The following is a 17672-nucleotide window of genomic DNA, read 5'->3' as shown; positions in this document are numbered from 1 at the left end:
ATTTTTATAAAGCCATATTTCGCCCATGAATGGAGTATTGTTGACACATCTGTCTGATGCATCTACCACTCGTCTCTTACTCTTAGACAGAGTCTAGAAAAGAGTCTCAACTCTAATAAGTCCAGCCAAGCTCCAACCTCATCGCCATAATGTTGGATCACTGTATCTGTTTTGCAAATACTTTAATGGAATGTGCTTTGATAAACTCATAGCACTTGATGTATATATTTCCGACTTCTTGGTTAGTGCATTGTTTCCTTACAGCAATCAGCTTTATTGATTTGTGGAATCGTTCAACAATGCTGTTCTCCATTGGCATATATATACTCACTGAATTATTGCAGCAGAATTTTCTTGTTGCAAGAGTTGCTAGAAGGAAACCCATAATTGATGACATCCATGTCCAAACTGTGTTAAAAAAAAAAAAAATTAAAATTTCGAATTTGTTATTTACCATCAAACTGGTGCCAGGTTAATGGACTGACACTCTCAACATGGTCCAATTGTTGATTTCAAAGACATCTTTATCTTAGAAAAGCTTATTTTCCTCATAAAGTTCATTGTTCATTTCACGACAGGGTGGTCATTGTGTGAGTGAGTATTGTATTTGACTGTTGACAGTCTTTTTACCATGCATTGTAATGGGGGGGGGGTCATCGATAATCGCTCAAAAATCGAAAATAAAACAAATAAATGTTATGGTAACTTCGCCTCATGTCAGCCATTTTTTTTTCTTGTTCTAACAAGACTCGGTACTCCTTTTATTGTCTCACCACGTTTTGGCCAACTAAACCTCTGGCCTGCTTGGGTAACTGCTATCTTCAGACAATGCTCACCGGGAACCTTTTGTTTCTAACTAAATAAACGCTTTAAAATAAATTAAAACACTAAAAACATATCTAGGTAAGTAGAGGAGTATTCTTGCCTTTGTTAACATTTATTTGTTATATATTTGTTCTTTGAGCACCTTTTCGTTTTATTGTTTATACTGCAAGATATTTAGCAAATCCTTCTAGACTGGGGCCAATTTAATTTTTGTCCTTTTTTGAAAAGCTGAATTTTTCCCATATTAAAAGCGATCTTGTGTATAATTTAGCTCCTGCTGAACAGCAAAGTTAATAGGGACTATTACCGTTATTATTATTTTTTTCATTTTTGTTCTTATTTTTGATAGTAAATAATTCAGAGAAAAACAAAATGAATAAAATTCTCATGTATTATAATAAAAATAAGCGAAAGAAACGAATAATTTAAATGTTAAATTATTTTTTAATTGAATAAACCAGTTGCGCGTTAAAACTAATCACATTATATACTCTTCGAACGTATGTAAGATTCGAACGCCGTTTAAATGAAATAATGTTGTTGTTAACCTTGAAAAACAAAAGAGTCCTCTTTGTAAAAGAGGTAGGGGGGAGGGGTTTCTCTTTTTCTCTGGTCGCGAATTTTAAACATCAGCAGCAGCCGTAGCGTTTTTCTCTCTCCCCCTCCGGTGCGCTTTAGTCACGTGATTCCTTTGTGTGCTGCTGCTGCTGCCACTCCAAGTCTGCGCGTTAAGACGCCACCGTCAACGCGTGAGTCACCCTCCTTCCTTATTACTATCATCAATACCTTGATGATGATGACGACGATTATTATACTTACTTATCCTTTAAACCGTAGCACGCTTGTTTATTTATATACAAAATAATACTTACAACCATGCCTTGTATATTCGTAATTTAAATTTATATTTTTTTCTTCGTTATTACAACTGAATTTCTTTAAAAAAAAAAAAGATTATTAATTTTATTTAAATACACTTTTTAATTATTTTTAATCATATTTGTAGAATAAATTGTACATTAAATTTTATTTTGTTTGTAAAAAATATGAAAAAAAAAATTATTGAAATTTCAGGCTTCGTACTTAATTTCCAATGTGTTAACATCAACCCTTTTTAGGTTATTTAATAACGAATCCGTTAATTTTGGAGAATAAAAAAAAAGGTTTTATGCTCCAAGTTCTTTATATCTTCAAATGTTGGTTGGTTTGTTTTGGTTTGGTTGTTTTATTTTACGGCATATACATCTTTTTTGGGTTCAATTATTTTGGCAAAAGTTTTTCTTCTTCAGATGATTAACAACAACAACTATGAAGATGAAGATAACAGTCTGCAAAAAAAAAAATGAATACACAAATTATGAAGCCTGTATTTATTTATGGTGTTTGGTTTGATTGTTTTGTAGAGAAAAATCGTTGTTGTTATTTGGGGCTTTGCAGAACATGATTAAGTTCTGCAAAGAGGAAGGGAAAAAAAAAAAAAAAAAAAGAATATCGTCAATGTTTGGTGCATTTTAGGTCAAGAAGCCGGTATCTTCAGTCTTCACGTATTCATTTATTATAGTTCAGTTAAGGGCTTATAAATTCAATTTTGTGTTATTATCTGGTCTTCCATTGTTGGTGCCATACCAAATGGCACTATATTAAAAAAAAAAGATTTTAATTTAATTATTATTATTTTTTTAATCCTTTGAGATGAGAATTCATATTTTGTGTATTCATTCTTTTGTAGACTGCTATCCTCATCTTCATAGCTCCACATGTTTTCAGTTCTTGAAAATAAATTACTGGAATAGGAAGTTGTATTACAATAAGGTATGATAACAGTGAATAGATGGAGACCACTAGACCAACGAATCAAGTGAGCTGGAACAAATGAAGCAGGGAATAGATCAGACAATTCTGAAGAACATAAGCCATAATAGTTTTTATAAAAATCTATTATATATTTTTTTCTTTTGTATCCTTTGAAATGAGGATTTATAATTTGTGTATCCATTCTTTACAGACTGTTATCCACAGTTTTTGTTTCACCACGTTTTGGCTAACTCGTCCTCTGGCCTTCTTCAGGCGATTAACCGTAACAGGATAGCTATGCTGAATCTTGTAATTGTATCCCCAGTAATTATTGGCTTTCATAGTTGTTGTCTCGCCACGTCTTGGCCAACTAAACCTCTGGCCTGCTTGGGTAGGATTGAAACTGCTATCTTCAAACAATGCTCACCTGGAACCGTAGAAACTAAATACTTTTATTCATTGTGCTACATGTCCTTAAGAGTTGATCAAGGTTGGATTTTATGATCTTATAAATTCAATTTTGTGTTCTTATCTGGTCTTCCCTTGTCATGTCCATACCAAATGGTATTGTGTTTTTTGTTTATATTTGCTTTTTGGAATCCTTTAAGATGAGGTTTTATAATTTGTGCATTCATTTTTTGTGGACTGTCAGCCTCATCTTCATAGTTGTTGTTGTTTCATCACGTTTCGGCCAACTCATCCTCTGGCCTTCTTCAGATGATTAACAACAACAACTATGAAGATGAAGATAACAGTCTGCAAAAAAAAAAAATGAATACACAAATTATGAAGCCTCATTTCAAACGATTCCAAAAAGCAAAAAAAAAAAATACAATTTGGTATGGACATGACAATGGAAGACCAAATAAGAATGCAAAATTGGATTTATAAGACCATAAAATCCAACCTTGATCCCCCCCCCTTTAGGGACTGTGGCACAATGAATAGAGGTATTGAGTCTCTATGGTTTCAGGTGAGCATTGTCTGAAGATAGCGATTTCAATCCTACCCAAAGCAAGCCAAAGGTTGTGAACTTACGTCAGGCTCACTCTTTAGTTTATGCTTGCTTCATGGTTGATCTTTGTATGATTGATGTTCCTTACTCTTTTGCCCACCTGCTGTATGTGTTGGCATATGTTCAATCATTGCCTCACAAATAATTTTACTGAATTTGTCCCATGATACTTTTGTCACTATATGTTCATAATCAACATATTATATTGAAGTATGCAATCACCTTTGTCAAACTTCAGCTCTTTGTTTTGCTTATGGCGAGTTCTTGATGAGAAACTTAGTTGAAGACCACAGTACAATGATCAGGTTCCAAAAGCTGCTGGATAACATGTATCTCTTATCTTCATTTTACAGTTTTACCTCTGTGACTACCATGTCTGGTTTTCTCTTCAATCTTTTTTTTTTTCAGCCTTCGGGCCAAGATCAAAGTGTAGTATCTGTTCTGATGCTACACTTCAATTTTTTGTTCGCAGTTAGTGGAAGAGAAATCCTTCACGACCGAGACAATTTTTATTTTTGTTCCTTCCTCCACATTTATAACCGACCTTGGTGTCTAACTCTGTCCTCTTAGGGAGGCAAGTAAATAGGAACATGTATCTCTTATCACATTCTCTTCATGGGTCAGAATCAAGTTGAAGATTGATGATCTCTCAATCTTGAAGGTTCATCCATCGGTTATACTAGGACACACTCGTTCAAACAATCCAAAATTTCATCACATTCGAATCCTTCCTTATCTGTTGTAGGGCACATATGCCAGTTCACATTTAAATAAAGTTTCCAGAAAATTTTACCAAATATGATTCTAAGTAAAGTTTCCAGAATTTTGACTATCATTTGATGGACATTTTGTAAAGTCATCCGATCACAACTTTATTATTTATTTCAATTATAACATTTACATACACTGATTCTTTGAAGTCTTTCATACTAGAGAGTATCCTAGATTAAAATCTGCGACCACCTATAACTGTGAAAACTCCAATGCCTGGTTGAGATCTTTCATCAGCAGACAGTATCTCTCAATGACTAATTTCATCTCATTCAACTTCATTTTACAGTTTTACCTCTGTGAATACCATGTCTGGGCTTCTCTTTGATCATCTGCTCGAAGTTTGTCAACGTTACTGTAATGACATCAACGTTTCTCAATGAAATCTTCAGTTACTTTTTATAATTATTTACATGATATGCATTGCTTAGCTTACAGGTCCTCATCCTCAAAGAGAAAGAGGCTAACTAAGGAAGAACAGTAATTCACTTACATCATCGAGTCTTTTAACTAGAAAATTAAGGACATCTTTCTTTTTTGGCTAGCCTTTTCTTGACCTTGGTTATAAAGATGGCGACTATATTTTTTGGTTTAGTTTTTAATCCAGCATTTCGTGTTTATAATGATACTTGATATTTTAATATCAATTTACTTTTTACTAAAACATGGTTTAAGTAAAAAATATGTTGTTTGAGAATAATGTCAAACCGATTTCATTAAATAATTTATATGACTGAAATAGGAATCAACCGTTATTTGTTTTCTTCCTGTAATTTAATTTTTATTTAATTTTTATTACACATATTTTTAAAATTTATGTTTTACTTTTGAATGATACAAATGAGGGTAAAGATAGACACAAGTTTGGTTTTTAACATGGGAGGATATACAGCCTTTGGAAAAGGTACACTCTTGATTGGGGCAAAATTTTAAATTGTCCCAGTTGAAAAGGAGTTCTTCACTTTATACTTAAGGTGCTGCACTTTGATGACAGGAAAAAACAATAATACTTATTTTTCTTTCTTTAAAAAAAGGCCATTTTTTTTTCAAACGAAACTAAAGAAAAACTTCTTAGACGATACCAACATGCACAACACAACCACAACACAATGCACACAAATTGAGGAAAAAGCAGAAATAAAAAAGTTTCAAAAACAATGTTTAAATTAATTAGTGTACATCAAATTATAGAACCAATCTACTAGGTTTATATATATATATATATATATATATAATTTAAAGGAGATTAGAATAATAGTCTAAAGAGCTAAGTGTATTTTAATGTAATAGTGAAATTACTAGTTTAATTAAAATACAGGAAATGCTCGTTGTAATTTAGATATATAATAAGCTCGATAGTTAAATGTCCTAGAGCTAATTCAATATTAAGTAATGTGATTTATAATTTAAAATTTTTAAAATTTAAAAATCAAAATTTAATTAAATTAAAAATCAGTTTCATAAGAAGGAACAACAACAAAGTCAATTATCTGTACGATCGTTTCGGAAATCCGTGCTTTTTATTTGTGGTATACATGAAGTCACGTAGAACAATTATACATAGTTTTTTTGGTAAGCACGGTCTCCTCATCAGCAAATTTAGGAGGATTTCTATTGAATTGAAAAGACACCAAAAATAAACCTAGCATTAAAAGTAAGGCAGATGAATCTGAAAAATTGAAGTAAAAGGTTTGGATTTAAAATTTATAAGAAAATTAATAAGAAAATTGGTATAGGTTAGAGATAGAAATGAGTAGAAAAAATATATATTTTTTTGAATTTACATAATAAATTTGATTTAAAAATATATAGATATATAATTACCTTTTGGTTTTTCTCTTTTTGAAATCAGGAACTGTATTTAAAGTAGTCATTTAGATGTTTGCTATAGCTTTTTATTTTATTGAATGATGAATTTTAAAAGGGCGACGCTCGTGCAATAAAAAAAAAAAAAAAAAATACTCTCTCTCTATAGATATTAACTGTAGCGTCTTTAAATCAAAATACGCTAACGGAAACAATTTACTGCACGAGCGTCGCCCTTTTAAAATTCATCATTCAATAAAATAAAAAGCTATAGCAAACATCTAAATGACTACTTTATATATATATGTATAAAGCTGAATGTTTGTGTGTGTGTGTCTGGTCACGAATAGGCTCCTATATGGTTGACTATTTTAAAAAACTGATTACATATAATGATAGAAGATGTATCGAGACACAGGAATGAGTATGTTTGATCTGGCAGAACGGTGGTTCATTAAAATTGTGGAGTCTGCGTTCGCGCCTGGTCCACAAAGTATGGAAATAAAAAATTTAAAAATAAAAAAAAAACCTTTACAAGTGTTTTTGATATAGATGTACATACTTTGATAAGTATGTTTTAACTTAAATAGGGATGGTATAATAAAATTGTGGGGTCTGCGTTCGCGCCTGGCCTCCATAGAATGGAAATAGGCACAAACTTTAATAAAGACTTTTCATATCTATCTGCGTAAGTATACTTTGATAATTATGTTTCAGTTTGAAGAAATATGGTATAATAAAATTATGGGGTGTTCGTTCGTGCCTGACCTCCATAGAATGGAAATATGTCACAAAGTTTAACGAGGTTTTTTTTAATATAGATTCACAGAATATTGTGATAAGTGTTTCAGTGTGAACAGGTATGGTATAATAAATTATTGGGGTTTATCTATTTTATTTTTACTTTCATCATATTTTGCTTTGGTTTTGATACCCCCAAATTCGAAGCTATCTCTTTACAACCCTTCCTTTTCATAACCTATCATACTTTCATAAATCAGAGTCCATTTTCTGTAGGCTGTTTTTGAACCCAGTCAACGACGGGTACTTTTGCTAGTATATATATATAAATACACTTGAGGTTATAATAATTAAAAGCATATATATATATATATATATATATATATATATATATATATATATATATATACTCGGGGTTTTTTTTATATTCAAAAGTAATGGACTAATGAATTCAACGAGGTTGTTAGATAGTGCTCAATAAAAAGAGCTGATAATACTTGTTTATTGTTATATAAACATGCTCACATCCCGCTGCTACAAATAGCCACTTGTTTCAATCAAACAACAGATATCATCAGGCAGCGACTTGACTATTCAAAAGTTCAATGAATAACCTGTTTATTCATTGAACTTTTGAATAGTCAAGTCGCTGCCTGATGATATCTGTTGTTTGATTGAAACAAGTGGCTATTTGTAGCAGCGGGATGTGAGCATGTTTATCTAACAATAAACAAGTATTATATATATATATATATATATATATATATATATATATATATATATATATATATTATTTTTAAAACAGTAATCTACGTACATGCATGTTTCTTCACCAAAGAAAGAAGTCAGTGAAACGTTACGTAAAAGAAAGGAACATTCAAAAGAAACGGGGGGGGGCATTGTCTACCAAGAGATGCTAGACTGAAGAAGTAAATTAAAGATTGTCTCTTACAATATAGTCTTATTATTTGTATTAAAAGTATGGCACAATCACATTGACACACCGGTTCTCAATATATCACTGAAGTTAAGCAACGTTGAGCTTGGCCAGCTTGTTTCTAGGGATCAAACTTCAGACCATGTTTACCACAGTCCGGTGCCTTAACCGTTAGGTCACAAACCCTAGATGACTTTACTGTTTATTTTTATCGCTTATAAATTTAGATTTGTTGTTGTTTTTTTTTTCAAACGATAAGTACGGTTAATAGTGGCTTCGCCTCGAAGCTCATTTCTTTTATTTACTTAGAAAGTCGCTCATAATTTGTTTGGACGTATATAACATTTTTATTTATTATTTTTTTATTTTTAAATAAACAACAACAACAAATCTAAATTTATAAGCGTTAAAAATAAACAGTAAAGTCATCTAGGGTTCGTGACCTAATGGTTAAGGTGCCGGACTGTGATAAACTTGGTCTGAAGTTCGATCCCTAGAAACAGTCGAGCTACGCTGATGAGAGGTAGTTACCTCGAAACACGTGTGTACATAGATTACTTTTTTAAAAATAATAAATAAATAAAAATGTTATATACGTCAAAACAAATTATGGGCGACTTTCTAAGCAAATAAAAGAAATGAGCTTCGAGGCGAAGCCACTAATAACCATATTTATCGTTTAAAGGAAAAACAACAACAACAAATATATATATATATATATATATATATAGTAATAATAAATTTATATAACATTCTGTATGTTCCTTCCTTAGTCCATATATTGTGTTTTGAAAAAGACCAAATGCAATCTTTGAAAGCCAAATTGCTTCAAAAAAGGCCAAATTCACGAAATTTGGCTTTAAAAAGCCAATCTGGTAATCCTGGACAGGAATATGAGAGTGACCTCCCTTTGAGGTAGTTTCGTTTTTGAATATCATCATTATAATAGTACATGATTATTATTGTAATGGTGTGAGAAATGAATTCATAGTAATTTTGATGTGCAGTTTTTCTTCACCGAAGAAAGAAGTCAGTGAAACGTTACATAAAAGAAAGGAACATTAAAAAAAAACGGGGGGGGGGGCATTGTCTACCAAGAGATGTTAGACTGAAGAAGTAAATTAAAGATTGTCTCTTACAATATAGTCTTATTATTTGTATTGAAAGTATGGCACAATCACGTTGACACACTGGTTCTCAACATATCACTGAAGTTAAGCAATGTTGAGCTTGGCCAGTACAAGATAAATGACCATTTGGGAAGGCTATGCTCTGTATGTACGTTGGGCAAGGTTGGGCATGGGGTCAGCACCTCACCCTGAAAAAAGAACTCATCACTACAAAAGCATCTACAAAGTTGTGGACGGCCTATGCCCCTCCAGGGGTTCAAGACTATAGATGGATGGGATGGATTTGTATTGAACTATGTAGTACAATATTATTTTTTTAGTATTAGTATTAATTTCTCTCATTTGGGTAAAGAAATGCTAATAAACTTATAGTTGCTGCATGTTAGTGGGTTTTTTTTGTTCCAAAAATTAATTTTTTACACTATCCAAAAAAATATCAACTTTATAAACATATTTGTTGATTAAATATATTTCTTATGCCGTGGAATTTACATGCTAATTAAGTAATATATTAAAGTAAATAGCTAATATTGATTTATTTTCTCATAATTTTTTTTCCACTCCCCAAAAAACTTGAATCAAATTACAAAATGGCAATTAGCAATTATTACAATTTGGTTTAACAACTCCACCAAAACCTCTTTGCACTTTGAAAGAAAAAAGCGTAACATTAATCAAATTCTCTTAAATATTTCATGTTGTACTTGTAAGCATTTGGTACACAAAAAGTGCAGTGGAATTATTTGTGTGATTCGATCGCTTGCTGGGAAGAGTTACTTGGTTTGTCATGTAGACGTTTCTTGAAATTATTGTTACGTCCTGGGAATAGCAACCATCTCCCTACAAGAACCCGTGGCGCAGTGGTTAAAATTAATTGTAAAAAGTGATATTCTCCTGAAGGTTGAAGATTCAATCCTCAATGTGGGCGACCGAAAAATACAATTGCGAATTACTGATGGAACAAGAGCATGTTACTCCTGTGAAGTAAATAAAGGGTTTCACTCAAAATTCTGTCCAAATTCCCGAGTTCGACTGAAACATTTTTGAGGTTGACAAGAGACACCTGAAGAAGGCCAGAGGTTATATCATAAAAATCAAACTCAAGATGAGAACAGTAGTCTGATGAATTCAAATAATACAAATAACCAATCCTCATCTCAAAAATTCAGAAATATCATCTCCCTGGATGTTTAAACGATAGGCACATGGATGATAAAAAAGGGGTTGATATAATATGAACATTACCTCAAGGGTTCAATAGAGTTGATTAGGGTTGATTTGAGGTTGACTACATCTACTGATGCTTCTCTTCTTGGCATCATTACAGGCGGGATTTTATCATCTTTGTTGATAGCAGGGACCGCTCTACCGGAATTGAACGCTTGTACAAAATAAGTGGCAAGACATCTTTTTTTATAAAAATAAAATTATTTCATTTTGAACAATTAAAAGGAGTATTTTCCACTTCGAAACATATTCTCGGCCATCTGTCATCAGCTGGCACAAAACTGCTATAAGCATCATTGGTATATGACCGTCTTGTTCGAAGTTTCAGCTTCAATTATCAAAAATAATTCTTCTCTCTAGAGAGAGAAAAAGAGTGAGAAGAAAAAAGAAAGGGAGAGAGATATAAAGAGATAGAGACATGCATGTATGGTAAGAAAACAAAGTGACTGAAAGATTTTGTTTTTCAATTCTCTGGCTTTGACTTAATTGGGTTTTATAAACAACTGTCAATCTGATTAGATAAACAATCTAGGTTCGCACCCATCACGTGTCAAACTGTAGAGTTGACAGGCCTGACATTTTGGATATCTGCGTCAGCCTGTCGCTACATACCTCCTCACAAGCACATGACAAGTGTGGCACAAGATCACTCTCCAGGAATCCTCCAGCTCTCTCCAAATGGAGCTTCATCATTGTGCCACATTAGTAGGTTTAAAGACGATAATCAATTTATTTGTAAGAAGTATAAGACAATGTAGATGGATGCAAAATTGGATGTGGAGAAAGTATATATGGATAGCGAAATTATTGCGGTTGTTCAGAAGTAATAACATTGGAGCACAGGGAGGACTTGGTGCTAGTGTGATTGCAAGATTTAGAAGTGGATGAAGTATGTTCAAGGAAGATTAACTAACCAACAGAGTATTACCGTTGTCAAACAAGAGTCTGTCAAGCATGTGTACACAGTATGATGCTCTATGGAAATGAAACCTAGTGAAAGTTGATAATATGCAATGCCTGAAGAGAAATGGTATGTCATGTGAGTTCTAGAAGTGTAAGCCATGTTTAGTTTCAGAACAGTTTCAGATGGTTCATTATTCTAAAAACAAGTCTTGAGAGGTGACTGGTTTGCAATAGACGGAACAGTTTCCGATGGTTCGTTGTTACACACAAGTCCTGAGAGGTGACTTGTTTGCAGTAGACAATTCCACAGAGCAAAATATTCTTACCGTGTTGAGACAGAAAAAACATGTGAAATTGGTACAGAACAGGTTTAATATTTATGGAGCAATTCTGGTTTCTGATTGGTTGGTAGCAGAACGTGAATTAATTTGATTCGTCAGTTCCTAGCAGCATCGTTTATAAATAGAATCGTCCGATTGTGTGGGATCATACCCCCATTGTACTTCCAAAATATTGCAACATAAACTTAAATTTGATGACCAGAGGAAGAATAAATCTGGACAGTAAAAGATGTGTGCAGAAGAGTAAACTTCAATGGTTTGGGTACGTTGAAAGGATGGATGAAAGTTTCTATCTTGAGTGTTATTTGCATAACGTTTCCATCAGTGTAACCTCTCACCTTCTTCAGGTGTATCACCTTGAACTTCTTATCTTTTTGTTGAACTCAGGAATCTGCACGGAATTTAAAACAGAACCTTTTAACGCGAGTAGCATGCTTTCGTTCCGCCATACATAATTGAACAGAAGTCCTAAGTAATTCGCAGTTGAATTTTTGGGTTGTCCGCACTGAAGATCGAACCTTCAAAAGTGTAATCTGTTCACAACTGAATTTTACCAAGTACTCTATCCATTGTGCTGCAGTTCCTTGCGGACAAGTTTTGAAGCAATTTTTAATCTGATTAAGCAATTTCTTCCAAAAGTCTATTACCAGTAGCAAAACAATCAAATTGTGAAGTAGATTGAGTTTTCTGCAAATAGATGATAAGTGCAAGTGTCTTATTTGCACAAACATTAAATGTTGAAAGTAGAAATAGCATGTGAGAGCAAAAAGGTGTGTGTATGCATGTTGTTATATATGTGTGTGTGTGTGTGTGTGTGTGTGTGTGTGTGTGTGTGTGTGTGTGTGTGTGTGTGTGTGTGTGTGTGTGTGCTGATGACATTCATAGTCATTTAAAAACGTTAGTCAACTGTTTATGTAAGAGAAGAGGGAGGTAGAAACGAAAATAGTGAATACCTGTTTTATGTGTGTGTAATAATTGTGGCAAAACGTTCAAGTTTTATAGTGAATTTTGCTGTGTCGAAGCTTGATTTGTTGTTTAGCATCAATAGATTAATCACTGTGTATATAAGAGTTTATGTAAATTTGGAAAAGTATTCGAAATTGAAACATGTTGTCCACTAAAAGAGGAACATTAAAAAGCCGTAACGTATGGAAATATTAATAAGTCGGGTATGGCTGAGCACATATGGAGAGAAAATAGAACCCATCTACGATTATGAGACAAAGTTAAAATTATAGACAGAGAAGAATGGTGAAGAATAAGATGACTTAAAGAAGCAGCGCATATGCTGGGTGACAATTATTTACTGAGCAGACGTAGTAAAAAATTTGATACAATATCAGAACCATTAATTATAAATAATAGACGAAGTCACAACTAATATATATATATATATATATATATATATATATATATATTATGTAGTAATAAGTAGTGACGTTTATTTTTACTCTTGAACAAGGCATAGTGCCATTTGGACATAAGAGTACTATTTGGAACCAAATCTACAGGGACACTATGTAGGAAGTTGAGCAGCAACTTATCTGTTCACATTATACTTGAACTTCTGCACGTCAGTAGAGTTAAGGAAGCAGGAACTTGAGGCGAAATTCTAAAGTCTAGCATTTTGAGAGAAGAATCTATTAGAGTAAAAGGCTTTCCAAAATCTAGGGATCTCTATAATGTAGGGGTGGGATTTTGCTGCTTGTTGGGTTATTCAGGTATATTTACAGCGAGGGGGTAGAAGTGCTTTGAGTTTATCGGAGCACATTCCATTGAATTACTTGTAAAACACATAGAGGGATGCAATATTTCAGTGATGGCACAAAGGTTGGAGTTTGGTTGATTGTGTGAGACCTATTAAGTTGTAGACTCTCTTTTGGACCCTGTCTAAGAGCAAGAGACTAGTGCTAGATGTATGAGCGAGTGGTGGCTTTGTAGAGATATAGGATATTCTTAGATGTGAGTAATTTTCTAGCATGGTAGATAGAGCCCACCTTCTTCACAGCAACCTTAGCAATAAGATTGTACACCAAAAAAGCAAGAATAGGTTTAAGGCTCCCAAAATTCATATTAGAATTGTCCGCAAGTACTTGGTAAAATTCAGTTATAAGTTATACTCTTTTGGGGGTTGAAAGTTCAATCCTCAGTGTGGGTGACACTCTAAAATACATTGCGAATTGCTTAGAACTTCTACCCAGTTATGGCTGAGAGAATAAGAGCATACTCACCCTGCAGAATAAATAAGGGGTTCCATCTGAAATTCTGTGCCGATTCCTGAGTTTGACAGAAAGATTACCAAGTTCAACAAGATACACCTGAAAACGCTCAGAGGTTACATCGATCGAAATGTTGTGGAAATAACACTCAAGATGAGAACAATAGTTTGAATAATGCAAATAATATTTTTCATGTTCTTAATTTTGCTAATTATCCAAACTTAATGTGTTCTTTCGTCATTTCCACAAGTTATGACTTTCATGTTGCAAATAGTCATCACTGATGCACTTTGGTTCAGTTTGAGAAAAGAAAAGAGTTGCTTTGATTTGAACTCATTGTTTTCTTCTATGGCCTCTTTCTCATCTGTTTCTGAATTGTTCCGTGAACACAACCGTGAATGTAACTACTCAACTTCCTCTAGTTTTTATAGTCAGTCATCATTAAGAAACGGGCAACAAACAATTTAATTGCTTCAAAATTCTCCAGATGTTTGTGTTATTTTATCTCAGTCTTTCCACTGGTTTGCCCGTTGTTATACTGCTCACATCAATTGCGCTGGCTTGTACCATTCATATGGCGTTCAGTTGCGATTAGTGTTTCGACCTTGACAATCAATTCGCTAGAAGCTTGGTCATTTTAATTTTTATCTGTCGGGCTGATGCATCCATTCTGAGTAATTTTAGAAGGTCCATCCTCCCAGACCTTGCCTCCTGGCTTTTGGGTGGAGCAAGTTTATTTCTTGTATTTTAAGCAGTCTTATTGTGGAATACCAATGGGGGCACTAAGTTATTTTTTTATAGAGCCAGCGTGCTCCATATTTGGGAGTGTTGGCTTGGTTCTTCCTTTTGACCTTGTGTTACATCCCTTTGCAGTCAGAGGGAGGTAAATACCTACCAGCTTAGGTTGAGCTATGACTTGCCGTTGTTAGATCATTTTGTTCCTAGAAAGTGCACTCTCCTATGTATTACTTTCTCCTTTAGGGCGAGGAGGGTCTATAGCACATTGCCTGAGGTCCGTTCTTGACTATCTTTGCACCTGACCTGAGTGCCCCTTTCCTCATGGTAACTGGTTTTCTTCACCTTCCTGTTGTGTGCTATATTACACTGCAGTAGGAAGCAAATAAATACCAACTTCCACTTTTGTTAAGGAACTATTGTCATCTGAAAAGATTAGCATTTAAGATAAACGTTTTTTTTTCTTTTACTTGGGAGGGAGTCACCACTTATCAAAGTTCAAAACTCACTCAAGGACAAGGTTTAATGAGTGTTAGGTAGATGGTAAGACAACAGAGTGACAATCAGTAATGATGAGACTTAGTTAGGGTTTAATTATATAAGAAGACTGCTCAACAAGAACTTATTTACATTAGACTTGAAAACTGCCATGTTTTAGTTACCTGGGAAGCAGCCTCATGCTATTGTGTCTGACAGACGAGCAGTTCTATGAAAGAAGTTTTATTTGTGGAATTTTAGTTTTAGGCACAGATAGAGAATGAGGGAAATTGTTGACAGTTGTAGCTTGACGAGTGTTACAAAAATTTACAAGGGTTGGAGTAATGTCGAGCACTTATCATAAAAGTAATGATAGAGCAGGGATAGACTGGCAACGTCTCTTCTGAGAGAAAGAGGAAGTAGGGAGACAAAAAGTAGATTTTAAAGATTAACTGAAAAAATGTTTCAAAATTAATATTCTTATATTTGGGAGAGGGAGTAAGGGAGGGAGTTCATTTCTGAGCTTAATTCATTGTAAAACGAGTCTTTACATTCATAACTGTTGAAGACAAGTGTAGATCTTTATGACTGCATCATATCAACTAACTTCCCATCTACTTCTGATTTTGGAGTAAGAGTTCATTTTACAATCAATTTAGATTGGAAATCATTATGGCCTGTAAGTAAGGGCTCAGTTTACAATCAATTAATGTTCGAAACGTGCCCCCCACCCTCCTCTACTAAAAGGTAAGAAAATGATACAAAACGTGTTCATATCTAATCAATAAGTGAAAAACATTTAAAAAAAAAAACGCTAACAAAGATTTTTAATGGCCGAATGATTCATACAGAGTTCATTCGAGATGCACATAGCATGTGCAGTATGCAGCACATGTAGTTGCATTATACTAACAATAATATGCAGATATCTGAAGGCAAGAATCCAAACAAAGGACAAGCTGAAAACAAACAGTTAAAAAAGAATGCAGAACTGTTTTACTGAAATGTCATATAAGACAATCATGGTGAAAAATATATTATAACCCTTATCCCTGAGTGGCTTCCGGGCCTTGATAAGTGGTGATCACTGTGTAAAAAAAAAAAAAAAAAAAAAAAAAAAACACTGAAAAAGCAAGGGATAGAAGATTAATAGAGACCTTCATTTGAGAATGAGAGAAACTGCAATCATGAAGTCAAGTGAATCTTAGATATAGCTCAACGTAATAAAAATGAGCCAGAAATGCCAGAGCCAGAGATAACGTCTGAAATGATAAAACAAAAGTTGTATTGGTTCCAGAATCACAAAAAACCTGGCATAGAAAAATTACTCAATTTCTGGTTTAAGCAACTAACAGCACTTCATAGTCATTATAATAGTTGCTTCACCAGACTGTTAAGAGGTGAGAAGGCTACATCAGCATGGCTAGTACACCGTGATATCTCAAATGAGTACGACACAATGTGGCATAATCAAGCTGACATACCGGTTCTCATTAGATCATCAAAGATGAGCTTAGTCAATATCAGATTTAAGATAGGTAACTATTTGAGAATAGTAGGCACTGTTTTAGGACATCGACACCTTTTTTTTTTTTTTACACGGTGGTCACCACTTATCAAGGCCCGGAAGCCACTCAGGGATAAGGGTTATCGCAAGTACAGTACGTTAGTGTGGAGATTTGATGAAGTGTTTACTTAAGGGGGCGGTTCATTAGGAATTTGTTAACGTTGGACTTGAAGACATCCAAGTTGTAGTCAGGTGGGAAGCAGGCAGACGGAACAGAGCACCTCCCTGCAATAACTGCAAAAACCTAATGCTCTTCACTGGTCTGATTGCAGACAGCATCTATAAACACCTCTCTTCTGAAACATATTCGGAAAAAAAAGCAAGCAGGATGCAGAAAGAAGTGTATCAGTACAAAGTTATTGATTAATAAGACCATTTTTGAGGACTGTAGGACAAAGAAGAGAAATCTAAGCTTTGTTTGAATTGATTACCAAAAAGGCAATTGCTGTTGGGAGTTTTTGAGAGTGTAGAGGCACCTCAATTACTACTACTCCCAGGTCTTCTCTGACCTAGTGTGGTAGTACTTATTAGGGATCTATCTATGAGTTAAATAAAAAAGTTAGAGTAAGATTTGGGCCCCTTCCTTTAAACAAATCTTAAAGTAACCTTTTTTGTGAAAATATCAGGTTAGTGCAAAAGTTTGTGCCAGTTTATAGAAGGGACATTAAAACCATTGTAATTTATTTTATGCATATTGTTATTATTAAATATATCATCATGATTAATCTATAAGTTTTTTTAAAAAGATTATTAAAGCATCCTTTATATTTTTCTACAATATTCTCACCCATGTTGACCCCAAAACAACCTTCTTTACTCATCAGAAAGGGAGTCATCTTCCATCATGATAATACTCGTCTTCATACAGCAGTACTGAAAAAAGATTTCTGCATATTCTCCTAACCTAGTTCCCTTGAATTATCATTTAATTTTAGGATTACAAAACCATTTAGATGGCTTTAGGTAAAAGCTGCATGTTCAATCATGTCGGGGTCACCATTTTGTAGTGGAAACAATTTGTAGGAGTTGTTACATTGGCTCCGACATCAAATTAATAAAACCAAAATACCGAGTTACATATATACAAGAAACATTTATTTACTCACAATGAAAAAGGAACAATAAGAGCATGTGTGCGGTTACACAAGAACAAGTTGAAATGTTCATTGCGCATATATATTCAT

At 33.8% G+C, this 17672-nt stretch overlaps 1 protein-coding gene across 1 annotated transcript in view; it reads left to right on the top strand.

Annotated features, from left to right (window-relative positions):
- Positions 1 to 494: 494 nt before the first annotated feature.
- The window catches only part of LOC145303477 (uncharacterized), a 43015-nt gene continuing 25837 nt past the window's right edge, over positions 495 to 17672 (top strand). The window contains exons 1-2 of the mRNA XM_080144837.1: positions 495 to 505; positions 1459 to 1574. Of these exons, the coding sequence (XP_080000963.1) occupies positions 495 to 505; positions 1459 to 1574 (127 nt within the window). The remainder of the gene's footprint in view (positions 506 to 1458; positions 1575 to 17672) is intronic.

The sequence above is a fragment of the Euprymna scolopes genome, chromosome 2, assembly GCF_053919585.1.
Source record: "Euprymna scolopes isolate OS-2025 chromosome 2, ASM5391958v1, whole genome shotgun sequence".
Classification (NCBI taxonomy): Eukaryota; Metazoa; Mollusca; class Cephalopoda; order Sepiida; family Sepiolidae; genus Euprymna; species Euprymna scolopes.
Note: the sequence above shows the minus strand (reverse complement) of the source record. Positions and strands in the feature narration are given on the sequence as shown.